Source organism: Chelmon rostratus, chromosome 5 (genome assembly GCF_017976325.1).
Source record: "Chelmon rostratus isolate fCheRos1 chromosome 5, fCheRos1.pri, whole genome shotgun sequence".
Lineage (NCBI taxonomy): Eukaryota > Metazoa > Chordata > Actinopteri > Chaetodontiformes > Chaetodontidae > Chelmon > Chelmon rostratus.
The window spans coordinates 10,983,809-11,011,677 of NC_055662.1; the positions used below are offsets into that span (position 1 = coordinate 10,983,809).

Consider the following 27,869-nt stretch of genomic DNA (forward strand, 5'->3'; position numbering starts at 1 on the left):
CACTGAACCTCGATTGACTTTTTTACGCAATGAGAGTTCATAGTGCAACCATGAGTTAATTCAACCATCTTTTCACCCCCTGTCTATTTCTACATCACGTCAAAGTCTGCACATTTTCTTTTAACACCCCACAAACAAACGAGCAGTTAGTTGTGTTGTCAGTTTCAGACTTATGGCACAGTTGTCGTAGCTTCATGGAGGAGGCACCAGTACGGTCGCGTTAAAGGTCTGTGTTGGCCGCATGTTTCAACACAAGCAGCTGGGATTCCCCCACATATCCTCACACACACGTATGTGCTTCTCATGTTGGCCACATTTATACCTGAGTAGGTATCAACAACAAGAGATGTTTATGACTTAAATTGAACTAAATTCTTTGCACTCATCTATCTATAAAAACACACACAACAACAGTTTTCTTTCTCCCTCTGCGTCCCTGAATGTGTTGGCATTGTTCAGGAGGTGTTTCATCTCCTCAGTTGCTGGATCAGCACCAGGAAAACGACCTCCCCACCATTTCAAAGAACAACTTGTTGGGCTTCCTGAAGTAGCGGCAAAGCTTCTTAAAGGCCTGGGTGCTCAGCGGGGCATGCGGCCTGCCTTTAGACTCGTCCAGGCACTTGTCGTGTCCGGCAGACAGGAGGCAGTAGAAGCCCTTGGTGGTGTTGTAGTAGAAGTTGTTGGGGCTTATCCTGGGCGGCAGGTCCAGAAACCTCTCAGCCTTTCTCAGCTCGGGGAAGGGATCCCGAATGAGGGCGTCACCGTCCACCACATGGATCTGCTCCCTGGGGAAGACCTCCAGCCAGCGGGCCAGATGCTGGTGGTACAGGCTCCTCTGCAGCGCCTTGTACCCAGGGTCAATGTGGCCCTTGTGGATCAGGAGCTCCTCTAGCGGCTGGTAGGGCTTGTGGCGGGTCAAGCGATTGTGCAGGACCTGGGTGTAGTCGGAGACCAGCCTCTCGGCTGGATCCCGGACGATGAGCAACAAGCGGACGGCGGGGTTCATGTCCCAGACACGTGCGGGAACCTGAGGGGCCGCAAAGTAGCCGGGGGTCTTCTCCACTGTCAGCTGATCAGGGAGGGTGAAGGGCATCTGGGCTCGGTACCAGGCCAGGCCTCGGCGGTAGTGCTCCTCCACGTTGAAGTAGTGTACCTGAGAGGGGACAGAAGGTGAAGCAGCTTTAATGATTAATTCTCCCCTTGATGCAGTGTTGGTTGGTGAAAACCTCTATTCACTGGTACAGTGGAAAGAACATGTAGGGGTGAGAAATGTATCTGTAAGCCTGTTACCATTAAAAAGACACTGAGCTCTTTTCATTTTGTCCCCATCTTGTCCAAACCAATCTATTCCTTCGCGCCAGCTTTCCAACTTTGCAGACCTCACCTCAGACTACCCTGGTTAGGTTCTCTCTCTGTGCAGCTTCTTCGGGACAGGCCTGTCATCAGTTATAATCACAAGTACGCTACAAACCATACACGTACGAGCTGAGCTGACTTTGCTCTCATTCTAGCTACGCCTCTCTGCATTGATAATGATCAAAGGGGAAAAGTTCACCTCCAGTAGGACACAAATTCACCTGAAGTAGTTTCACAAGTTAAACTTGATACATTAAATGAAACAAATTTAGTGACATGGTTACAACAGCAAAGCACTGTCCAGGCTTAATGTACAGAGCTATGAGCAAAACTGCGGTCCTTTGTACCAGGATTAAACAGTAGGGTTCAGTGGGGAAACAAGAGGTTAGCTAAAGTACCTCAGTGCCCGATTAAGTCCAGCAGTGAAGCAGATTTATGGCTTTTGGATCATTACATCAGTTCAGGCACAGCACTGAAGTCGCATCAGCTAATCGGCTGTTTGTGTTTCAGTCGTGCTTGAGGATCAGGGGGTCATTGATACATCAGCTGACCGGCTACCAGCTGACTTGTAATGGCCAACCACTGGTATATTCATATGTGTGCAAGGTGGCCTTTAAAACCTCTCAGTTCTCACTGTTACACTCCTGATACCATCAAGGCAGCTCCCTCCGCCACTCCAAGCTTAAATGCAGACTTTTCCGAGAACTTAATTCTCATGTATGTTTGCTGAGCTGATATAATATTATCTGTTGGTTTAATGTGCAGTCTGAATTATGCTTTCTGGAAGAATTCTTGTTGGAACTGGATTTTTTGAGCCAAATTTTTTTTAAAAACAACGTAGCTTTCTCTGAATATAATGTAGTAGTTTATGCTTATTCCTGGAAGTTATTTCCCAAAATCTGAAGTCGTATTTGGTAATGCAGGATAGTGTCTCCAATTAAATTCAAGTACACAAGTATGAGGAGAAGAATATACTCAAGTATCACAACTATAAGCAGTCATTTTGAAGAACAGTCTCTTCCACACTGTAAATTATTAATGTGCTAACCTTAAGGCATTTTAATATTATAGATGGTCAAGGTGGCACTTAGTCTAACTTCTTTACATACAACTGGGATGTTTCAAATTCAATAATGCTTTATATTTCATGAATCTCAAGGTGAATGCAAAAATTATAGTCTGCAAAACTCAGAAAAAAATGAATAAATGTAGTGGTGTAAAGAGTGGAATATTTGAAATGTAGTGGAGTAGAAGAATACAGTAAAAGAACATGGAAACAGTCAAGATGGTACCTTAAAACTGTACTTAAGTAGAGTACAGTCTAGTCAGTTACTTTACACCAGCAATGACAGTGCAGTCATTAGGAGACAGCGATGGTCTGTTACCTCGGCCTTTGCCACTTCCACATCTGGGTGCAGGTTGAGCATCTCCAGCAGGGCTCTGGTGCCGCCTTTCCGCACGCCAATAATAATAGCTCCGGGCAGCCGCTGCTGGGTGGCGTTGGAGGAGGGAGAGGATGATGAAGAGGAGTAGGCAGGGGAGCTGGAACCCCCACTGCGTAATTCCCTTAAGCACACAGACAGCTGAGTCTGCAGCAGCACCAGTACCAGCAGCGCTAGTAGCACTGTCCACAGCATGGTGCCACACACACACACACACACACACACACACACACACACACACGCAGAGGTGGAGTGGAGGTTATGTGCACACACTCATGAAGCTCCTGGACTTGTACAGAGTTGTGCTTGTTATCAGTCAGCAGGGGGCCTCAGGAGGGAGCTCTTCAATTGGACAACCTATGAGCCGAGACAAAAATAATGGTTATTACCCACTTTTCCTGTCTTGACCACTTTCTTCTTTAATGTTGGCCTTTTGGTAGAAATACAAGATAGAAAATCGATAAACTTGGCAAAGATACTGCTAATAAACAAGCAATATGAGTCCTCTTTAATGCAAATCAAATGTTACTTCAAGGTCAGAGGGAAAGAAACCAGGATCTGAACTGAGGTCATTTTGACTGTTTTTTTTTATTACAACATATTAGCACTTTTGTGTCTGCAACCATCATAGTCAGTTGTTTGCTTGTTTTATTGTTTTGTTTGTCTTCTATTTTCATGGGGTCCTCACATTAAAACAATGCAGGAATGGTAGCAAGGTTCAAAAGAAAAATATTAAAAATAGATCAAACAGACAGCAAGTCACAAAAGTATCCATCATATCAATTCATGCTTCAAATAACTAGATATAATGTAAACAAAATAAAGGCTAAGATTGCGCAAAACAGTCACAATCAACTAATAGTTTCAGCATTACAGCTGCATTTAAACAAACAGCTGCCTATAATAGAAGAAAACATCAGAGAGTTCATACTGTCACACCGCGGTGAGGTCTGTCTTGTCATTGGGTTTTTTGTCTCTCTTTTCCTGTTTTATTTTGAAGGTCTAACTCTCCTCTCGTTTCAGAGCACCTGCCCTCCCTCGTGTGTCCTGTGCGTCCGCCCTGATTACCCATTGTTTCCACCTGTTCCTGATTACCCTCCATGTGTTAAATAGTCTGCGTCTCCCTTGTCTTGTGCCAGTGTGTCTTTGTCCGTCGGCGATTCACCCGAGCCTGTCTACCCCGTTCGTCCTTTCCACAGCCACAGTCTTTGAATCCGTAAGCTCTTGTTTCCTCCTCGTGAGTGTTTTTTGTTTTGTAATTTTGATACCTTAGCTTTCTGATTTAAGTTGTAGTTTTTTCAGCCGAAGTTATTTCCTCTAGTTTGAGCGATTTTCTGTTCTGTTCATTTTTAGCTTAGAGTTTTCTGTTGTTAGATATTTAGGATTGAATTGTATATTCATAGTTTTCGTTATCTAGTCTCGTCTTCCGTATAGCCATAGTCTTTAGTGTTTTCCTCCCTTTTGGAGCGTTTTTGTTTCTAGTGAATTTCATTACTTGTGTTTTCTAGTTTATCCTCATAGTGAGCGTTTTCTGTTTTTTCATTGATAGCCATAGGCCTAGAGTAATTATACAGCCCATTTCTTTGACACTCATCGAAGTGGATCTTGAGTTGATTATTCAATAAAGATCTGTGTGTTCAAAATCTCTGCATCTGAGTCCTGTTCTGAGTCCCGGCCTGACAGTACACACTGGCCAGCATGGACTCAGCAGAGACCGGACCGCTCACAGCCACGGTTCAGGCCCAGGAATCTCGTCTTGCCCGTCAGGAAGAGTTCCAGGCCGTCATGGCGTCACAGCTGGGTCAGCTGTCTTCACAGGTTCAGGATCTGATCACTCACCTTCGTCAGTCCGCTCGAGACTCCACAGCACCACAGCCCGCCGCAGCTCCAGCACCGAGTCTCCCTGTCGGCGGAGTTGGACCCAAGCTCGCTCCACCGGAACGCTATTCAGGAGATCCCGGTCAGTGCAAAGCCTTCTTGATTGACTGTGCCATTCATTTTGAACACTCTCCCTATGCGTTTCCTACAGAACGATCTAAGATTGCTTTCATGATCTCGCACCTGGCCGGGCGAGCGAGGGCTTGGGCTACTGCCGAGTGGGAGCGAGAGTCGCCACTCTGCTCCTCTCTAAAGGAGTTCAGGGAGGCGCTGACCAGAACCTTCGACCCCGTGACAACCAGCAGGGAAAAGGCTCGTGAGCTGAGTAGCTTGAAACAAGGTCACAGTTCCGTCAGCGACTACGCTATCCACTTCCGCACGCTGGCAGCGGAGAGTGGATGGAACACCACCGCCTTGTACGACGTGTTTCTGAAGGGCCTTTCCACACACATCCAGGAGATGCTGGTTCCCCTGGATCTCCCGTCGGACCTGGACTCGTTGATAGCCCTGGCTATCCGAACGGACAACCGGATCCAGGAACTCAAGCAACGCCGAGGCAGCCGACTCCCGGAAGAAAGCGGCATTCGCGGTCCTAACTACACGCGACAGGATTACCGTCGCTCGACTCTGGACCCGTTCCAAAACCCAGGAGCCGAAGGCGGGAGCGAACCCATGCAACTGGGTCGCACTCGGTTAACACCCGAGGAGCGCCGACGCCGACTAACAGAGGGTCGGTGCTTTTACTGTGGCGAGATGGGTCACCTCATCGCTGCCTGCCCGTCCCGGAAAACTAAGCCGGTGAGTCCACCCTCCTTGGTGGCAGTTGCTTCTCGCACCCTCACGCCAGTCCAGGTAAAGCACAACACCACCACCACTCACCTGAAAGCACTCATAGACTTGGGGGCTGATGAGAGCTTGATGGCATGGGACTTGGCTGCTAAGCTAGGGCTCAAGCCCAAGCCTCTGAACACCCCCGTCCGAGCTCGCGCTCTGGATGGTAAAGAGTTGTTTACCATTACGCACGCGACAGAGCCTCTGGAAACACACGTCCAGGGGCACAAGGAAATTATGAACTTTTACCTGTTCCACTCGTCTTCACAGACTTTGGTCCTGGGTTACCCCTGGCTACGTGAACACAACCCTCACATAGACTGGACAACAGGGTCTATTATGGGATGGGGTGTTAACTGTGATAACCACTGTACGAGCCAGCCGAATCCAGCCAAGAGTGAATCCTCGATTAACCATGTTTCTCTCCATGTCACCACAGACACCGACCTGACCTCCGTACCAGCCTGTTACCATCACCTCAAAGAGGTCTTTAGCAAGACCAAAGCCCTGTCTCTCCCCCCTCACAGACCCTATGACTGCGCCATAAACCTGCTCCCCGGCTCCACCATACCGAAGGGCCGATTATACTCCGTATCCGGACCGGAGCGAGCGGCGATGACCGACTACATCCAAACCTCGCTCAAGGCAGGTCTGATTCGCCCCTCCTCCTCTCCGGCCGGAGCAGGTTTCTTCTTTGTGGGTAAGAAAGACGGGACGCTTCGTCCCTGCATTGACTACAGCCCCTTAAATGACATTACAGTCAAAAACCGTTATCCTCTCCCCCTCATGTCCTCCGTATTTGATCAGATTCAACAAGCCAAGATCTTCACTAAGCTGGACCTCCGTAACGCTTACCACCTGGTCAGAATCAGAGAGGGGGATGAGTGGAAGACAGGGTTTAACACCCCGAATGGTCACTATGAATATCTGGTCATGCCATTTGGTCTTACGAACGCACCTGCCGTGTTCCAAGCGTTAATCAATGACGTGCTAAGAGACTTTCTTGACCACTTTGTTTATGTTTATTTGGATGATATCCTGATTTATTCACCTGACCTCGAAACTCACCAGAGACACGTAGCGGCTGTGCTGCGCCGTCTCCTAGACAATAAACTATATGTCAAAGCAGAAAAGAGTGAGTTCCATGCCGAAACCACCTCCTTCCTGGGCTTCATTGTAGCCCCTGGAAGAGTGCAGATGGACCCGGCTAAAGTAAGCGCGGTGACCGACTGGTCCACTCCCGATAGCCGCAGAAAGGTTCAGCAATTCCTGGGGTTTGCTAACTTTTATAGGCGGTTTATCAGAGGGTTCAGCGCTACAGCCGCCCCCTTACATGCTCTCACTTCCTCCAAGGTCCGGTTTGCCTGGACACCCGAAGCAGAGAAAGCTTTCCAGAAACTCAAAACCAGCTTCACCACGGCACCCATCCTCATCATGCCTGATCCACAACGACAATTCATCGTGGAAGTGGACGCTTCCAACGAAGGCATCGGAGCTGTTCTGTCCCAGTACGCTGAGCATGATGGTAAGCTGCATCCATGCGCCTTCCTGTCCCGACGCCTGTCTAAAGCTGAGCGCAACTACGATGTGGGAAACCGGGAACTACTGGCGGTCAAGGTGGCGTTAGAGGAATGGAGGCACTGGTTGGAGGGGGCTGAGCACCCTTTCATAGTTTGGACTGATCATAAAAATCTTGAATACATACGTAATGCCAAAAGATTAAACTCACGCCAGGCCAGGTGGGCGCTGTTTCTTAATCGTTTCTCTTTCTCTCTTTCTTACAGGCCGGGGTCCAAGAACGGAAAGCCAGACGCTTTGTCTCGACTCTACGACCCCGAGCCTGTAGCCAAGGAACCAGAACCCATCCTGCCACGAAACTGTGTGGTTGGAGCGGTCACTTGGCAGATAGAAAATGAGGTTAAGCGAGCCAATGGAGTGACCCTGCCACCTAGTGGGTGCCCTGAGAATCGTTTGTTTGTCCCGGTTAATCTGCGCCCACAGGTGATCCACTGGGCTCACTCCTCGCTGTTATCCTGTCATCCGGGAGTGAAGCGAACAATGTTCGCCATCTCCCGGAGGTTCTGGTGGCCATCCATGGAGTCGGAGGTCCGGGAGTACGTAGGAGCCTGCTCAGTCTGCGCCAGAAACAAGCCATCCTCCGGGTCACGCATGGGGTTGTTGCAACCTCTGCCCATTCCCTCCAGACCTTGGTCCGACATTTCTATGGACTTCGTCACGGGGCTCCCGGTCTCTCAAGGTAACACCACAGTTCTCACCGTGGTAGACCGATTTTCTAAAATGACTCGATTTATTGCTTTACCTAAGCTTCCCTCTGCTAAAGAAACTGCTGAAATCATGATAAACCATGTATTTAAAATCCACGGATTTCCCAAGGATATTGTCTCAGACCGGGGGCCCCAATTTGTCTCTCGGTTCTGGAGGGAGTTCTGTCGACTCATAGGGGCTAAGAGCAGCCTGACGTCAGGTTATCACCCGGAGGCGAACGGCCAGACTGAGCGGCTCAACCAGCAGCTGGAAACCGGCCTCCGGTGCCTGGTGTCCCAGAATCCCTCTACATGGAGCAAACACCTGGTCTGGGTTGAGTATGCACACAATTCACTTCCCACTTCTGCTACCGGTTTCTCACCCTTTAAATGTGCTTATGGTTATGACCCCCCAGTATTCTCCAATCAGGAACCAGAAGTCTCAGTCCCCTCCGTCCACGCCATGATCCACAGATGCCGACGCATCTGGGCAGCAGCCCGACAAGTCCTCATTCGCCAAGGGGATCGGGTCAAAAAAGCAGCAGACCGCAAGCGCAGACCGGCACCTACCTACCAACCGGGCCAGAAGGTCTGGCTTTCGGCCGCGAATCTTCGTCTCCGGGTGCCCTCCCAGAAACTGGCACCGAGATTCGTGGGGCCGTTCCCGGTCACCAAGATCATCGGTCCTGCTGCTGTCCGTCTTCGCCTCCCCCGCTCTCTTCGGGTCCACCCCACCTTTCATGTCAGCCAAGTCAAACCTGTTAAAGAAAGCTCCATGATCCCAGCCCCCCCACCCCCTCCTCCTCCGGAGATGGTAGACGGAGGACCAGTCTACAAGGTCAAGCGTCTCCTGGCCGTGCGCACCAGGGGTAGGGGCAAGCAGTACCTGGTGGACTGGGTGGGTTACGGCCCAGAGGAGAGGCAGTGGGTTCCGTCACGCTTCATCATTGATAAGACCCTCATCACAGACTTTGAAACCTCCGGACAACCTGGACCGTCTGGTAGCCGGTCCTAGAGGGGGGGGTAATGTCACACCGCGGTGAGGTCTGTCTTGTCATTGGGTTTTTTGTCTCTCTTTTCCTGTTTTATTTTGAAGGTCTAACTCTCCTCTCGTTTCAGAGCACCTGCCCTCCCTCGTGTGTCCTGTGCGTCCGCCCTGATTACCCATTGTTTCCACCTGTTCCTGATTACCCTCCATGTGTTAAATAGTCTGCGTCTCCCTTGTCTTGTGCCAGTGTGTCTTTGTCCGTCGGCGATTCACCCGAGCCTGTCTACCCCGTTCGTCCTTTCCACAGCCACAGTCTTTGAATCCGTAAGCTCTTGTTTCCTCCTCGTGAGTGTTTTTTGTTTTGTAATTTTGATACCTTAGCTTTCTGATTTAAGTTGTAGTTTTTTCAGCCGAAGTTATTTCCTCTAGTTTGAGCGATTTTCTGTTCTGTTCATTTTTAGCTTAGAGTTTTCTGTTGTTAGATATTTAGGATTGAATTGTATATTCATAGTTTTCTTTATCTAGTCTCGTCTTCCGTATAGCCATAGTCTTTAGTGTTTTCCTCCCTTTTGGAGCGTTTTTGTTTCTAGTGAATTTCATTACTTGTGTTTTCTAGTTTATCCTCATAGTGAGCGTTTTCTGTTTTTTCATTGATAGCCATAGTAATAGCCATAGGCCTAGAGTAATTATACAGCCCATTTCTTTGACACTCATCGAAGTGGATCTTGAGTTGATTATTCAATAAAGATCTGTGTGTTCAAAATCTCTGCATCTGAGTCCTGTTCTGAGTCCCGGCCTGACACATACTCCATAACACAGATTTGTTTCTTAGTGAGCACTTTTGACTCCCTGATTTACTGTTTGGTAACTTAATCCATTCTACAGAAGCTCTGCACAGTAACTGTAAGTTCATCTCAGCTTTGAGGAAAAAATATTGACGTTTGTCCAAATACTGAGTGGGATTTCTATGTGTTTGACCAGAGTCCTTCAATACAGCTGCAAAAGATTCAGACATATCTCAAGCTCAGCTTTTCCTATGATAACATGCAATCTGGCTTCAACTAAGAGCCCGACAGTCTGCTATGCATATCAATAGAGTACGAGTGCATTATCAACAACTCATCATAACAATGATTTGTATAGAACATTTTTTATTGTATAATCAAAAACTTTAAATGATCAAGTAAAAACGTTAGGTCCAAAGATTTTGTCATATTAAACACAGTTCTGTCACCACATGACGACGTGGCCATATTCAGGCAGGTGTGCAACACAAAGCACATAAAAGCAAGTGAAATATAAAAATACACCAACAGATCTCCTGAAGATTTGAGAAAAACAAAACAAAACAGGTGAATCTGTGTGTCTCAAACAAATACAGGCACCGCACCTCCTGCACAAAAAGAATAAAAATGTGAAACGTGTCCTTTGAGCGTGGGAGGATGCAGTGTCGGCATCACTCAGATTATAAGAGTGTAGTCACACAGCGTTTCTTTTCATCTCATAGAGATACAGCAGTCGCTCCGTGCACGCATGCTAGCTCGACTGTTTCATGATCCCATATGTCTCATACGGCTCTGCACTCCAATTTGCCATTTTACAAAGTCCCTGTCCATGCAGTGGTGGTTGCAGCCCAGAATATAGGGCTGTGATGTGATTATGGCAAGAAACTGCTAAAATATTAATCGACAGTACATCTAAAGCAGACAGAGATAAGCATATGCATTGAAAATTAATGCTGTTACGAGGTTTAGGGTCTCCCCAAGGAGCACTAACACCCCTCTGAGTTCAGCTGAACCAATTTTATAGTAAAGAAGACACATTGCAGCAAGTCCTTAGTGTCTGAATGCTACAATATGTCTGTTGGAGTTGGGTTTAATCTGTATTTGGTAAAGTTTCCAGTCTTGGAAGAAGTAGATCAGTTAAAGTACCAGTAAAACAATGCAAAAATACTCTGTTACAAGTAAAAATCCATGTAACTCAAAATAGTACTTAAGTACAGTAGTTAAGTAAACGTACTCGGTTACTTTTCCACCACTGGAGGTTCCAGTGCGTTCACTGACTGTTTTGTTTGAGCTGAGCATCAAATATCGTCTCAGCTGCTGGAAGAAAAAGCAAACCTCTGATCAGCCAGCATCATCTCGATGAATGTTTGTGATTTCTTCAGGCCACAGGATCTTCATATATATTAGATGTGTTCAGAGACACTGAATAGTGAAATATAATTTGAAGAGCTCTCTTCTTCTTAAGCAACGCTTTGCCCTTGAGCAAGGCAAGGCACGTAGACCGCCATGAACTCGAACTCATCAGCTGCCTAACCACAGTGAAGACGGGGAGGTTGTCCCCCACAGCACCGTGGGGTGAGCGAGCTTTAAAGAATATGAGCGTAAAACAGAGGATTGAGAAGAAGAGAGCCTTTGTTTCTAAGCGATGACAGGACGTACTGTATTCCTTCATGATGCTCACGCTCTTCCTGACCAAAACGATCCACGTGCTGTGAAGAATGACACCTGAAGTACTGTGCAAACGCCTCAGTGTCGTCCACAGTTTAACAGGCTTGACGGGCCAATGGAACATAAACATCACAGCAATGATAGATTACAACTTTTTTTAAGGATAAATCCACCTTCAGTCGCGTTCCGTCAAAGGTACACGTCAGCATTTTGGGAGAGCCTCTTATTTGCTTTAATGTTGATGCTTGTACAGCAAATCAAAATCTGGAGCCAGGGGACGGTTAGCTTAGTTTAGCATCTTAACACTATACTGTGTCTGATTTGTGTAATCACTACAAAAACGACAAGTTGTGGTAAGTCTTCCATCAAAGCATCACCCGGCTGCCCCTGCTCCTAATACCGAGCACACTTTGGATGACTTACTACAGGTGTATCTAATCACATTAACGATGGCTGCAGACTATCGTGGTGCAGCCATCTCTCATGTCATTATCTACACCTGTGTTTTTCTGTCGTAATTCAGAAAGGTCTCTATGGTGGTGAAACCGTAGAATGAGACGAAGAGTTATTCCAGTCAAGAAAAGGTGAGAGATTCTATTTCTGCCACATTTATGTCACATCCTTCAGACAGTAATCACAGGGAGCCAAGTGGGAAAAAACACGTCCACAGAAATTTGGGGAACTTCGAACGGCTACAAAATCTCTCTCAATAACACAGGAGCTGTGCACAGTTTGTCTATTTTAGGTTTCGCCTTTGAACACATTGCAACACCAGCAGCTAATTTGGTCCGTTTCAACAGTGTCACCACAAATCTTGCAGGGTGACCATCAAAAATAACAGTGTAAACATGTCATTTAGTCAGTTAGTTACATGATTGATCTTCCGGTGCATGACGTAGAAAGATGCTGCTGCTCTTTGGTTCTAAAGTCCGGAGTAAAAATCTGACATTTTTCTGTTGAAATCTTCTCTCTTATCAAACTCCACTGCAGCTGCACTGGAAATAATTTGTATTTTGTCATTGTTGGAGCAGGTTAATAAGAAAATACAGCACCGCCATAAAAATGGTCCTTAACTTGTTTGCTGCTGTAACTTTCCAACAACATTTTGAGTGTATTAAAAATGTATTTGAATAAACTCAGTACACGGTTATTAGCAAAATGCTAAACCTCTCCTCCTGTTCTTCTGCTTTTCTTGTTGCTGCTGTTGTTATTGTGCTGAAGACGCCCTGATGCGACTGAGTTATTAATTAGTGTAACAATGTTCTGGTTCAGAGGAGGAACCCTGTCTAGCATTGTTCCTGTAGCGGAGCACTAATTGCACCTTCAGGGAGCATCGCTGCACCCCCGACCTTCTGTGCTATCCCCTGTCTTGGTGACACTGTCGTCATCAGTGCTCCGACCTTTGCCATTCGTCATTGACTGTGGCTGAGAGTTTCAGTGTAAGGCGGTGTGTGGTTTGGTGTAGCTGTTGTGGGTGTGGTGACTGTCCATGACACTGTTGCAGTTAGCAGTGAGGAGAGGCTTCAGCAGGTTTATTCTGAGATGTACAAAATATTTTTGGTCTTCTTCAGTGTGTACTTTGATCTTTTGCGAGTGACAGGCTAAAAGATATAAAATCAAATCATTTACATAATGAACAGCTTCAGAGTTGATATTAAAATGTGTGTGAAATTAATTGTTGTAGTTTAAAGTACAAGTACAGTAGATGCCGATTTTCATGGCAGAGGAAGATTAAACAGTCCCTACTTTTTCTCTGTTTTGAAGGCCACAATATTTTTTATCTAATATTCAAAAAAAAAAAAAAAAAAAAAGACCAGCCTTCTGTGTTTTATTATGCAAAGAGATGAAGGACAGTTTATTGCCTTTGACTTTTTTTGGTTGAAGTTGAGAGACTGCATTTGATAACCCAAAAAAGAAAGTTTTTCCTCCCAGGGGTAGTATCAGCAGACAGGCAGACATGAAAGCCAAACAAAATAATTTGTGATTTGATAAATGACCTGGATTGATGAATTAAAGGTCCAGTGTGTAGGGTTTAGTGACATCTGGTGGTGAGGTTAAAGGATAACTTTCGTTTTTTACAATCTGGACCTTATTTGTAGCATTAATTACGACCATTTACTCACCCAGACAACTTTGGTGGCATTTGGAGTCGTTTTGAAGAAATTATTCCCCTGAGCCCGTGGTGGCATCAGAGGGGAATAGCACCAGCATATCATAGCAAAATATTGGAATATGAATGAGTTTCGCCACAGATTATGCGTTATATAGAGGCTGCGCATGGATGCCCCGAGTACTCGCATTACACGGATATACGCGCCGCTCCTCTGGGGCTAATTTCTTCAAAACGACTCCAAATGCCACCGAAGTTGTCTGGGTGAGTAAATGGTCGTAATTAATGCTACAAAAAAGGTCCAGGTTGTAAAAAACGAAAGTTATCCTTTAAAGATCCTTGCTCTGCCCTACTGTGTCCACAAAAGACATGACAGCCACAAAGAGGGGCTACTGTAGAAATATGACGGTGCAACATGATGGACCCCATAGAAGAGGACCAGCTGCCTCTGTAGACAGAAGGAGCTCTTTCTAAGCTAATGAAAGCACAGCAGTTCATAGTTTCAGGTGATAGGGAGATGACACTAACGAAAACATTACTATGAATATCATACTACATTTCTGCCAACAGGTCAAATCCTACACACTGCACCTTTAAAAAGACCATAATAGTAGCACAATAGACTGTCTGTTTGTCAGTCCATCGTATGTCCGGCTGATTTTCTGTGATCCAGTTCTGCACAGCTTCGCAAAAAGCAACACACCTGTTCCTATTGAAATCAGCACTGATGTTGATGCCAAGCTCCTGATATCGTCTGTGGCGACTGGCATTTAACAGAGCTGTTTATTTATTAGAAGAACTGGTCTTCTCATCACTGCTCCTCTCTCACGGCCTCGACCTCCAGCTGTCAGGCAGTGTGTGTTCATGTGTTTTAGGAGAGCAGCTTGGGAGGGAGGCATGAAGGGAGGGGATTTTTGTGTTGTGTATTTTCCAAATCTAGTGTCCTCTTGCTGCTTTCTCCAGCGTTGCCAGCTCCAGCTCTAACTGTTGCTCAGAGGGATCTTTGTCTCTCTCTGACCTTTCAGTTGCCAGTCTGTTTGAACCATTGCACGTGTTTCGTTCTCCATGTGCAAAACGTTCTTGTTGCAAACCATACAAAATAGCATCTATTCGTAAAGAGGGCTGACTACAACCTAACATCATAAAAATACCATTCAAAGAAACAGATGTCGTCGCAGCCATCTGACTGTGCTGGATCAAGCTTTTGTGGCAGGCCTTTCCAAACTTTTCAGTGTATGCAGTGGTTTTCATCACCACAACAATGCTCGCCCCACACAGGCATCACTCACTGTGGTCTCCTGAGTTAAGACCAAAATTACCGGATTACCCTTTAATCAATGAGTCTATATACAGTATGAATTAAGATTCCATCCATGGTGGGGCGGCTCTGTTCTCATCTGAACTGCTCTGCACAGCTCACTGGCCGGTCTGGCTTGCAGCTGCCGAGCTCCACCGATTCTCATCTCTGACTAAAGGTGCCCAGTCTCTCATTCATTTCAGCTAAAGGCTGAACGACTCATGATCCCCAGTTCACATGTCCTGCTTTTGCTGCAAGCTCCCACCTGTTGCAGCCACTGGCAAGCAAAAGAATGTGTTTCTGGTTTTAGATTAGCGCACAAACAATACTGTTTGATTTGCCTTGTGTTTGAAAAAGATTTTTAATCCTTGCAGCATCCCATCAGCCTTATATAGGACCAGACCACACCCGTTGAATCACCCCAGCTCTTTGCTTCCCTCAGACTAGTCCTGTCTCATAGAAATCACATTTACATACTACTAATGTGTTTTGTAATTGTGCTTTGAGGGGGAAAAGCAATTGCTGCCTGGATTCATTGAGATAAGCAGCAGGTGGCGCTAAAGCTCCAGTCCGTGTAGGAATTGCTCGTTAAATAGTTTCCACTGCACTTTGTCGTATTTTCATCTCATCAATACACCAACATTTCTACTTCCCTCAAACGCAAAGACCTCCTTGCGATATTTAGATTTTTTGTTTTTCAAAGTTCAGCGATACCACTGAGGCTTTTTTTATGTGCAAATTGAAACCCACCTGCTGTCTCTTAATAACCTCAAATAACCTCTCAAACATCTAGTTTGAGTTAATTATTAGCCAACATATACACCGATACTAATATACCTGCAATAAGCTGCAACAGGCCGATTACGGGCCCATAATTTTTTTTTCACCACGATGAATCTAAGTATGAATTCATGTATATTCACTGCTGGCAGCGAGGAGAGAGAATGACAGAGCACCTACAGTCATGGTTTTGATGCAAAGTGACAAACTGTGGGCTGATGTCAATCACAGTGTGGAGTGCGTACAGTTTATGTGTGTGTATGAGAGCGGCGGAGACAAAGAGACTGATCTTTCGGGAGGTTTGTGTGCGTCTGCGTGCAGACGTGTGTGTTGCACAGCGAGACACATGCCTTGCGTTAAGTGGTTGCGTGAGTCCCTTGTGACTCCTCTGTAAGCCGGAGTATTCCCCTGCTGTCAAATCGCTTCGCTTCCACCTCACCTCATGACCTTCTTCCCTCTCTCCTCCACCTCCTCCTACCCTCGCTCTCACCTTTCCCTGTCCTCTTCAACCCTCACCTTTGTTCTCTGTTTCCTCCGCCTGCTCCTAACTCTTTCCTCGTGAGTCGTTTGAATCCGTCCCCGTATACGCGGATCCGCTAACAAACCCCGGCACCGTGCTAATGGGGATGCCCTGCAGCAGCCTCTTAGCTGCTCATAAATAAAACACAAGTGCACCTTTCTGCCCTGAAATATTTTGAGTTCACTGAACTTTTAATCTTGACTGATTGGAAATGAGAGGAGTCTGGATTTAGAAATGCTTGGTTTACATGTTAAACGTGTCCTGTCCTTAATTCACTTGCTGTCATTTTGCTGTGATTGAAACTTTTCTGTGATATACAGTTTTTGCAGTTTTCAGTATTTGGATCCAAAACCTTTATTTAGTCATTTTTTTGTGCTTTAAACTGCACGTTAGTCAGATTCTATAAATCATCCTCTACACTCAATGTCCCTCGAAACACACATGTATTTTTTTTTATGAAAAACACAATTGAATTCAGAAAAAAACAGTTTTTGACAGCAAAAACATTTCTTTTTAATTTAACATTTTGATTGCTGGAATGTGTGAATATTGTTTTACTGTTGGTGTTGCTGTTTTAATTTATTTTTTAATGTTTTATCACATATCATCACATGCAGCACCTTGAATTGCTTTTATATACGACGGTGTTCTGCAAACTATTTGGCTGTTTGCATACAGGTTAAAACTAGCCGTCCTTCCGGCTTGTAAAGGGCTTTAGGATGCTTCATGCTTGGCCTTTTCGGTGTAAATGGCACAAAATGAAAACAAAATGGCCGACTTCATTAGCACCACTTAATGGCTGTACGGCTCTTTTTATCAGCGCCGTAGGAGCTCCAAGTTAGCCTCTCAGCCCTGCTCAATGAGGCTCACATGACTCATTGCAACTCCTCGTCTTTCCCGCTCATCGCTCCTTGTGATTCACATTAGCCAGCATGGATAGGGAGCGCAAACAAACAAACAACAACAACAATGCCAGGGTTGTCAATGATGCGTGAATTCTCCATATTGACAGCCACAAGTATCTACGCAGGCTAGAAAAGAGAGCTGGAGAGAAGAAAGAAAAGGGGTGGAGTGTAATTATCTGTGAAAGGCAGATGCTGTCATCTGCGCATTGGGAGAGTCTCCATGTCCTATAAGTTTTGGTGTGTGTGTGTTTGTCTGTGTATCTCGTCTCATCTGCATATGTGCAGCGCCTTTGCCTTTTGTGCCAGCACGCAGCGTGCGCCTGCCCGCGATCCAGGCCCTTGGAAATATCTTTTGACTGAGCGATGGTATTTGGGAGGTGGGGGAAGGATTATCCTGTACAGAGAGACCGAGGGTGGCAGGGAGGGCGGTGGGGAGGGCGAATGGGGATGAGGTACATTTGGTGTGCGTGTGTGTGTGCGTGCGTGTGTGCGTTAGTGTGTGTATATGCTCTGCAGGAGGGTGTGTGTGTGTAAGGCAGCAAGGAAGATTGTCCCTGGTAGGGGGTGGCATGGTGAAACGCTTCGGATTGCCAAGCCCGTCATATCACCAAGGCTGTGGGAGTCAGATAAAACTCTCTCTGTCCTCCTTCCTCTCTTTCTTCTTCCATTCTTTGCCCCCTCATCCAGCTCTCCTTCACACCCTGGTCTCCTTCCTTTTCCTCCGTTTGCTGGGTCCCACCTTCATTTCCACCATTCGTCTTTCTTTACCTCCGAAGTTCCACTTCTCTAGTTTTCAGTTTGTCTCCATACACCTTCTCACGCCCTCCCGCTCGACCAATTGCGCATGCTGATTATGGCGCACATACACCACAGCCTCAGAGACGATTGCCTTTCAGAATCAAAACTGAAATGTAACAAGGCTGGGCCTATTTCCCATCCTGTTCCCATTACCCGCCTGGAGAGGACATGGCCAACACTCGGAGGGGGGTTTGTAATCAAAATAGATGAAGCCATCTGAGAAAGACAGGAATCGGTCATGCTTCCAGATCGGGCCGACCGCCGGCATTCGTCTTATGTTCCTCAGTCATCGCGCAGAAAAGATGGAGGACAATGAACAGTGAGAATTCAGATGTGTGTTCAGAAGATGTTTGATGTATGAACACGGAAAAGATACTAAAGAGATCCTACAAGTCCACCTTTCACCCTCTTCCATCACAATATGTTCCAAAAATCCTTTTCAGCCCAACCAAGTTTCTTATCTGCTGCCAGGTCTCCCAGAGTTCAGAGACAAGATGAAAGAAATATGAGACGTGGACGAGAGTGAAAACAACTCTGCTGTCTTGACTGAAGTCAAGGAGTTTCGCCTCTTGCAGGCAATCTGTCTGTCTGCGAGGAGTCACCCTGCACCAGGTACTGGGCCTGGGGAGAGATAGGCTTAGTTACGCACATGAGTGGAAGATTTGATCTTTTCTTGAGAGAGAATCAGAGCAAAGAAGAAAACAGAGATAGGAGGAAATAAACAGAGAGCAAAAACCAGAGGTGCCCAAGTAGGTCCAGACAAGAGCCTCCTCCTCTCTCTTAGTCTCACTCTCAGCAGTTTGTCTGTGCTGCTAAAGTACGTATTGGCATTAATAACAACATCATCCTGGTCAACTAGAATAGCACTTGTATATATGAACGCAGAGATATTCTTGAACAAGCCCTTCAAATTAATGACAGAACATGTAGCTTCTCACTGCTCTCTCTATCGACACATTAAATTGTTTTCTGGTATGATTCTTCTATCAGCAGCACGTCACCGTTTCTTTGTGCACGTGTTGAAACGACTGTTTCTGGTGTTTTCTTTGGAAGCACAATCTCTTTTGATAATATAATATGATCCCCAAAAAGCAACAAAATCAAGTCTGCAAAGCCAAATTATTTTCCAGCAGTACTGGAACTGACAGCTCAACATGTTTTTCCACACTTAATTAGCAAATTGCAGTTGCGTTTCATCTATGTGCATCATGATGATGGTTTTTGTTTCTAACTGATTTGAACACAACCCAGTCGCCAGAATAAATGCTGGCATTCTACATTTCTGCAAACCGTGGATATTTTGAACCTTTACGTTTCTTTATATAATCAGACTTTACATTTATTTATGTTTTCATTTTCAAATTTATGTTGGGACCACACTGTAGTCTGGTTAGGATTAGGCACAAAAACACTTGTTAGGGTTAGGAAAGTTATGTTTTGGCTTAAAACAGCCACTTTTGTCACCACAATCACAGTTTGGATAGCAAAACCCTAAATAATATTAAATGTATATTTTCATTTATTGCATGTTTTTTTTTTAAGTGGGGTCACAGATCAGATAATCCCAAATAAATAAATCGTCTCTTGTTCTGCATTCATTTCTTGTCTACTAGCTGCAAAATTAGTGCACTTTAGTGAACATTAGGATTGTAAACTAATAGTTTATAAGGAATAAAGACACAGATTCAGAATTAGCTGCCAAGTTTTAGTGATGAGGTTTGTATCAAAGTAAAAGCAGCACGAAAAATTAAACCATGTCCTTCAAATCCCTCTTAAACATCAACATAGTGAGTTTACAAATGCAATAGCTGCCCACCAAGGACCTCCAACATGGCTGGCATACAGCAAGCCTCTCCTCACCTCACGTCATTTCATCATTCGTTGGCATCTCTGTCTCTCTCACTCTCTCTGTTTATATCTCCCTCGCTCTGACCTTTGCTGAGGTCTGTCCGTCTTTTACCCATCAGCCCCCCGCTGCTTTTCAAATTAGACTCTTTGGAAAAAAGCCCCCTCTCTGTTCAGCCCAGTGGCACACACCCACTGCCCTTTCACTCCCTCATCATCTTATTCACTCACACATGCATAACACTCTCTGCTGCTTAAGCCCCCCACCCCCCTCCTCCTCTCTGCATCTTCAGCCGTGCACGCTCCAAGATCTGGGTCAACCATATCAAACACCAAAGTACGCCTGCTCCCTCTCCTCTCTGATGTGTGTTTAGTGTGGGTATAGAGCACGAAGATTGTGTGTGTGTGTGTGTGTGTGTGTGCATGAAGAAGAAGTGGGGGTGTCTACTGTTGTTGTTTTATCAGAAAGTGCGCATGGGGAGTCTGATTAGGAAATCCAGTTTTATCAAAGGGATCTTTGTGCGTTTCTGCTATAATGTGCATGTACTGTATATGTGTGTGTGTGTGAGACAGAGAGAGCAAAGCATGCTGTGAGTGTGTTTGTAGATATGGCTCTAATTAACAGGTTTTTTTGAGTGTCTGGTCACACAATCCACACTTACTGTATGTCTGCATGTCTGGTGCGTGAAGTGCAAAACGTGCTTGCTCAATCAAAATCTCCCCCTGCAAGGCACCTCATGTCTTCCACTCTGTGTGTGTGTGTGTATGTGTGTGCATGTGTGTCAATGCGTATTACTCACATTCTGGGGACATAAATCTGTTTACACAGTCACATTGTGGGCACTGGGTTAAGGGAAAGGTTTAGTTAATGTTATGGTTTAGTTAAGTCTATGTAATGTCCCTCAAAGTGATCAAAACATGACGAGAGATGCTGCCTGTCTGACGGCTCTGAGTCATTTTTAGGGTTTATTAGGGAATATGGAGTCAAATATGTGACGGCTGAGTTGTGGCCATTTAAAGGGATCATTTTGCTGTAGTGCCACTTATCCAAATCATATTTTGCAGGATCACCTGGATCTGACTTGTCAAGGACTTGTGCACCTATTTGTTGCATTTGCACAATATTTTAGACGAACGGACGTTACTGTAAAATTGAGCACACGTACCAGAATCTGGACTTCTTTACAAGTGGAGCTATCTTCAAAAACGAAACATTTATTCCTGATCCTCCACCAGTATTCACTATAAGTTGTAAAAAAGTAGAAGTGGCAGTTTTGAAATAGCTTGCTAACAAACACAATCAAAGAAAACATACCAATACAACACAAACAAAAGCAGCTATTTCAAGCGGTGGAGATAAATTTGGTGGCTATTGGTGGATGATCACCTTCTGATGGTCTCGCCTTTGAGGGGTAACACATCATTTTAATTACTGCAGCTACATAGACCACACACAACATGCTTAATTCACACCCCTGTCCCCTCCCCGCTGCCAGCATCCTTGTTTACACGCTCACAAACACACACACACGTACAGACACAACATATGTGGTCTCTCTCACAGTGACAGTGGCCCCAACAGCTTGGCCTGACAGTGAGAGGAGACTGACCCATCAGAGTGGATTTAACCCAACTGCCACTGCATGAAGGGACACTCAAGGCGTGCAGGACTGTTGCGAATGTGTGTGTGTGGTATCTGGGGGGGGGGGGGGGGGTAAGGGATGGGAGGATTTGGGTGCATCCCTCTTGGCACATCGGCAAGGTCATCAGCTTTGGGGCACACACACTGCACACACCATCGGCTTGTTTTTTCGGGTGAATCCAGTGTCGTTTGCTGCACGTTTGAGTGTACATATGGGCGTCTGGAACGAGGGCGCGCTGACAGATGGGGGTGGGCAAGTTGTGTCTGGTCAATATCATCACGGGCCAGCGAGCCCAAATATTATCTGGGTCCTGAACTGTGGTGTTTCTGGGTTACCCAGAAGGAAAACAAACCAAAACAGAGACCAAATGAGGGAAAATAAAGCAGATGGTGTTTGTGTGAAAGAGGAGGATTTGAAGGTTGGAGGAAGACAAGTGGAGAGTGAGTGACAGATGAAGAGAAAGTGACAGCGAGGAAGAAATAATGTACCAGCACCATCAGGTGTGTTTGGGTCCCTGCTGCTAGCTTACCATGGTAACGATTGTTTAGATCGCTCTCACCTGGGCAGTAGACCCCCGGGGGATTGATGATTATTAAAGCCAGGAGGCTGAGGTGGATGGAAAAAGTGAGTGAGAGAGCGCGAGAAGCTGTAGCGAGAGGATCAGGGGATGAGGGAGGGTGGTGGTGGTTACAGATGATGCCACAGTTGGTGCGGTGTTACGGCCAAGCGGTGGCCTACGGCGACAGTAATAAACCAAACCGGCTGCTGGTGGCTTTGTTGGCCAAAATGGGCGATTAGTCTGATTGGTGTCTCAACTGTTCAGCCCTAAAGTCAACATGGACCCTCAGAGAGACAGATACCCTGGCTAGCAGCTATGTTTAGGCCTTTTAAAGCTACACTTGTCAAATCTTACAGAAAAACATTTCAGTCTTAGTGGATAAATCACAAAAAGTCTATTATGTCCTAAATCAACCCTGTGCTCTGTTCCTGATGTGTAATGCTGTATGCGCACATGAGAGGTGATGAGCTGAAATGTAACGAGGCTGCTTTTTACAGGCTGATATGTTGCTTGTATTCAGCAAAACTATGTGACAAATGAGTCTAATAACATATCATTGCTTTATGCAATGATATGTGACAGAGTGGCGCTCAGGCAGGTGAGGTGTGATGGTGACAGGAAATGCACAGTTTATTCGCTAGCTGTCCATAAACCTGGTAGGCACCTGCATTAATCGCTATTTTGTTATCATTGCATTAATGTAAAAGAGCTTATGCTGTTGAAGTCACAGTGAATAATCACTCTACTGTGCATTTCTCAAGCTTTTCTGCCTCTTTTAGCAAATTGTTTGGTTTTAAGGAACATTTACTGCATGGTTCAGTCTCAGTGCCCTAAAGAAGTGTTGTTTTCCTGAAGAGGCTCTGGTAAAGCGATCGCACCTCCCCGGCCCAAATGACAGACAAAAAAATTGCTTAGTAACTAATTAGCTTTGAGCATTCAGCAAACTCCAGAAGATGATGGAGACCAAACCAGAGCTAAAAGTAGAGAATTGGATTTCCATCCATCAGGTGGCCATGAACACAACTCTGAGGAAATGCTCCCTGGGTCAGATGCTTCTCACTTTTTATACTTTGCAGTTTTCTCATTCTTTTCCCTGTCTAAAGGTGTTATTCATGCATCCTTAGTTTTCCTGTTTTATCAAATTCCATTGAAGGGTGTTAAAAGGGAGAAAAACAACAGATGAAGCAAGAAACTTCCCTTAATGCATCATCAGGGCATATGTGAGTTTCCAGATGTAACTGTGTGATGATAAGCCGTGTGCGCAGTTTAACTCGCAGGCTGCTTTAGGTTTTTTTATTTGACGGCTTAAACTGTTGCAGAAAGTGTATCTGCAAGCTGAACAGCAAGCACATAATGGATAGAGTCCTGCAGCGGCTGCAAATTAGGCAGAAATCCTGACTCACAGGCATAGACGTAGGTGCAAACACATGCACATGTATTTACAGGCACAAGCGCATTGTGATGTAGCCAGAAACATTACACTCTAATCACTACATCCGCTCTGTGGCTATTTTCACAGAGCTCCACTGGTGGTGCATCCTTTCTTTCTTTCTCCCTTTCTTTCTCTCTTTGAGTCCAGTATCCCACTGACTCTCCAGACTGGCTTGCTCACCCCCTCAGCACACACACACACACACACTGCCAAATGACACCCACATTCACACACGGATGCACACCTCATTTCCCCACGCACACACAGATGCACTCTTTCGCTCTTTTTCTCGCATTCGCACACACGCATGCACGTACACACAGCATCACATCTGCACTTACATGCGCGCACACACACACACACACACAGCGGAGGACATGAGGTGCTTAGCAGGGGGCGGTTTTGATTGACCAAGCACTTTATGACTCTTAAATGGCTTTATTGCCTTCCTACTTAACCCCCACACACCACCTCCTTCCTCCCTGTCACAACGCACATACACACACACAGTCCTCAGGCTGTCTCTGCGACTAGGAATTAATGGGAGCCATCACTAACCTCACACACACACATATTGCCACCCAGCTTGTGATTTGAGCCCCCTCCTACTGTCTGGAATCCATCAAGGTCACCACGCAAATCTAAAGCATTGCTCCCCCCTCCTGAGTCTTTTTGTTTGCCCTCCATGACCTTGCTTTGATACTTTTTTCTTAAATTTTGGGAGGAGGCCAGGATTCACATCTAATGACTTTGTTACTGTACAGAGCAGGTCGATATGGGAGATTGGGTTGATTGATTTTAATTGGCAGGACACCAGGAGGCGGGAGGGCAGTGGAGGTGCAGACTATCAGTAGGATGGAACAAGCGCATGTCAGATATGAGAATTTGAAAGCTGCAACTTATCACTGTTGTTCAAATTTGACCTCAGTCATGGCAAAAATGACAAAAAAGAGAGGTTTAGTGTTTGGGCCATAATTCAGATTGTTTTGCAGTTCATAAAAGAATCCAATTAAAATGCTGCTTGAATATAGAATCAAGCGTCACATCATAAAAACATGATTAATTCAACTTTTTTACTGCTGTAACTGTAAAATAACAAATTTTTCAATAAAATATTAGAGAATTTAGAGCACTATTTTCACTCTGTATCAGTATTCCACTCAGGAAGAGTGATGACGCTCCCCTTCATAGTGAGTGGGAAGATCATCCTTCAGCCTGAAAACTTTGGCTCGAGCCCACTGTGTTGACAGAAATCTAATCCTGCTGTTGTGCCCTTGAGCTGAACACTGAAAGCCAGCCAGCCTCAGGACAGCTGCTCTGTAGCTGACCTCTGAGCTCTGTGTGCAGGGCGGGCGAAAGGAAAATTCCCTCCAGGGATCAATGCAGTATCGCCTAATTAATAGAGCTGAAATGCATCGTGAATGCGAACAGCAACAGAGTCCAATTCTGAACATTTAATCCAACAATCTGCAGTAAACTACAATGACCGACGTGTTCTCAGTGTGGTCGCTATCATTTCGAGGTTTCGGCCTGCACAGTGTTTGTTTGGCTTGTAACTACATTCTCAAGGTGCTAATTGCTCCATCTAAAATATGTTTCATTTGAGTATCGAACGCTCAAGTTGAAAGGTATCTCACAAAAGTTTGTAGCATGCTTCTTTATGGATTTATTCCAACACCGATCTTCTCGAACCACAGCTGCTGCATAATCTATTGTTCTGTTGTACTTTTTACTTTTCACTTCTGCGTCCTCCGGTTCCTTATAGCTCTGAAACTTCGATGGAAATGGCATATTTAGCAGTTTCTTTTGAATAAATTGACCTTACTGGATAAACTCTGTTTTCAACATCTGCAAATACACTTAGAGAAAATTTGGTTTTTAGCGTCAGCCTAATTAACATTCACAACCTGTAGCTGCAGCTTGATTAAATGTGTCGGACACACTGAACTAACAGGAACAAGCTTTCAGAACTGAACCCTAGCTGTGACTCTGGGTTGTTTTTTTTGTTTTTTTATCACTTGCAAGTGCTGTGAATCCAACCTGACTACAACGTCCATCCTGCTGAGTCAATAGGGGGTGGTGTTTGATACTCATAACACAGATTCTGAGTGTAGTCCTCTTAGACTTTGGTTCAGGGCTAAGACAAAATCCAAGACTCTCTCATTCTCATTTAAGTTTAACTTTGAATGAAATCCCAGTTCATCCCGGCAGTCGGTACCATGACTCCAGGTCCTTGCCAGAAAACAAGTGGGACCATAAATAACACAAATTACAATTGTGTGTGTGTGTGTGTGTGTGTGTATGTGGGTCTTGCTGGCTCCCTCCATCTGTCTATGCCACCAGGGGGTCACGTCACCTCAGAGCTGCTGAGGTGTGGCGGCCTCGACAGCCTACATGTTTTGTGTGTGTGTGTGTGTGTGTGTGTGTGTTTGTGATAAACTGGAGTCACTGTGAACCTTCACCCTGACAGAGTGGGCGGCTGCCAGGCTGATGAACTCTTTCCCCAAGGTTTTACAAACACAGTTAACGCTGACCTCCTGAGCGCACGGCCTCCCTCCAGCTCGTCAAACCCCACGAACCAAGCTCTGCTCCAACCTCTCTTCATCACATAGACCAGGCCACAAACTACTGAGAAACCATCTTTTCAAGACCGCATTGAAGATGCGCTCTGATGTGATCAATTTTAGGCTTGAGGGAAGATTATTCAAATAAAGTTCAACATTCAGTTGACTTTCATCTTTACTCTCAAAAATAGCACATTCAGTTTCGATAATGCAATTCTGAGAGAGAACGTCTCATTTTACAACCGCAGTCCTCGTGAATGTGATAACGTTCTCTCTCACAAACACCTGAATGAACCAGAAAAGATGCATTTTCAGAACAGTCCCTGTCTTTAAAAGAATGATATAAACTTGAGAAAGCACTCAATTCACAGTGACGGATCACAGATTTCAAGCAAATTTCAAAGTCTCGGCAACTGTCGCTGCTTGTGACTTGAAATCAGAAGGCAGAATATGGTTTGAATAGCAAGCAGTAATGTAGAATATGATTTTTTTTTTGCTGTCAATCAACTAAAACATCCAAAAAGCTTCTCTAGCTGCAAAGATGAGTTAAGTGAAGTGTGAACTTTAAGTGAAAGTTAATATTTGTACTTTTGATGAACAAAAATTGGATATATAATATAAAAGTAGAGCATCCTTCAGTCCACCTTAAGTCACCTTCACATTGTTAAAAATAAGCTCCAGCTGATGAGGTATCTGGCCTGACTCTCACTTCCATGGGTGCAGTAATCTCAGTGAGTCAAATGTCAAAGGTCACTTTGGAACAAAACTGTTCATTAGCAAACAAAGCTGCAAAATAAAGCACACCATGATAAAACTGTGACAGGAGGCAAAAAAAAATGACACTTCAAAATTTTGATTGTTGGAAGTCATCTGAATATGATTCTCTTGCAAGTGCACTGCATGAGTTTGTGTGTGTGTGAGACGTTAATGGGCTCATTGGCGGCCCTGTTAGACCTGAGGACCGTTCAGCAGAGCGCATCGACCGTCTGCTGCTGCCTTTTTATGCCAGCATGTAGGAAACTGCAGGTGTCTCAGAGATATTGTTAGTCACACACTCAGCTGCCCACACACACACACACACACACACACACACACACACACACACACACGGTCATGGTTTCTCACTCAGAAATGTAAGCGTACACTCATTGCCAGTTCATCAAGTGATGTGATTTTGAGTGCGTAAAAGAACGAGTGAAAAAGGGAGGACTTTTAGTGTGTGTGTGTGTGTGTGTGTGTGTGTGTGTGTGTGTGTGTGTGTGTGTGTGTGTGTGTGTGTGTGTGTGTGTGTGTGTGTGTGTGTGTGTGTGTGTGTGTGTGTGTGTGTGTGTGTGTGTGTGTGTGTGTGTGTCTGTGCCCTGGTTCGGTGCGCTTCAGAGGACGTATGCACTCTGCTCATAAATAAGGGCCATGCATTATTCAGGACTGCTCCTCCAGCTAATGCCCCTTAATGTGCCCAAACAGCCATAATGTACTCTGCTACCAAGGTGGTAGAGACCCCCTTAACACACACACACACACACACACATAAACAGATGTCAAACCTCCACCCCCTTGATTTGTCACAATGTCTTTTTCAGTGTCGCTCTCCGGCTTTCATCTCCCTCTGAAATCGTCTGATGTTCCCAATTTTCTCAAAAATCCATTTGACTTTTGATCCAAATGGCTCTTGCTCACGCTGTCTCGCCATATTTCCATCGAACTTTGCCCGATTTGTTCCTAATTCTCCATCGTCACTGCATTTCCCTCTCCTCCCCCATGCATATTCTCGCTCAGCCTCTTCCTCTCTGTTTTTTAACAGAAAATATATCATTACAGTTTTGAAAAACCCACTGTTCTTCCCCTCCGTACGGCCCCCCAGGGTGCCAGCTTTCTGCAGAATTAGGATTTTGTCTAAACCAGGATTTGTAGCAGTGAAGCTTCGGCAGTGAATCTTCCAAAGTGCATAATCTTAATCAGTTTTGGAGGAAATTAAACTGATTCCATCCAGAAGTAAACAGGAGAGCACTGAAAAACCATAAAATCTGTGTAAGGTGAAATATTTATCCCTGCTGCTTTCCTTATCCGCGTTTTATCGACAGTGTTTTATGTTCTAATCACTTTGTAATTGATTCACCTGTTCACCGTCTGTGGATTTAATCGCCTCAGAGGTTTGTGATGCTCCTTTGTTTTGGTCGTTGTGGAGCATTTTAACTCTCCTGAAG

At 45.3% G+C, this 27,869-nt stretch overlaps 1 protein-coding gene across 1 annotated transcript; it reads right to left on the reverse strand.

The window, feature by feature from the left end:
* Positions 1-487: 487 nt before the first annotated feature.
* On the reverse strand, positions 488-2,993 carry hs3st1l2 (heparan sulfate (glucosamine) 3-O-sulfotransferase 1-like 2). The gene is made up of 2 exons (XM_041937895.1): positions 2,742-2,993; positions 488-1,153 (listed from the first exon to the last, which is right to left on the reverse strand). Exons 1-2 carry the CDS (start codon positions 2,991-2,993, stop codon positions 488-490), a joined length of 918 nt encoding a protein of 305 aa, XP_041793829.1.
* Positions 2,994-27,869: the final 24,876 nt, after the last annotated feature.

Coding starts and splice junctions, on each gene's coding strand:
- hs3st1l2 (XM_041937895.1), bottom strand. CDS start 2,993: ATGCTGTGGACAGTGCTACTAGCGCTGCTGGTACTGGTGCTGCTGCAG. Junction 1,154..2,741: donor TGGAAGTGGCAAAGGCCGAG/GTAACAGACCAT, acceptor GTCCCCTCTCAG/GTACACTACTTCAACGTGGA.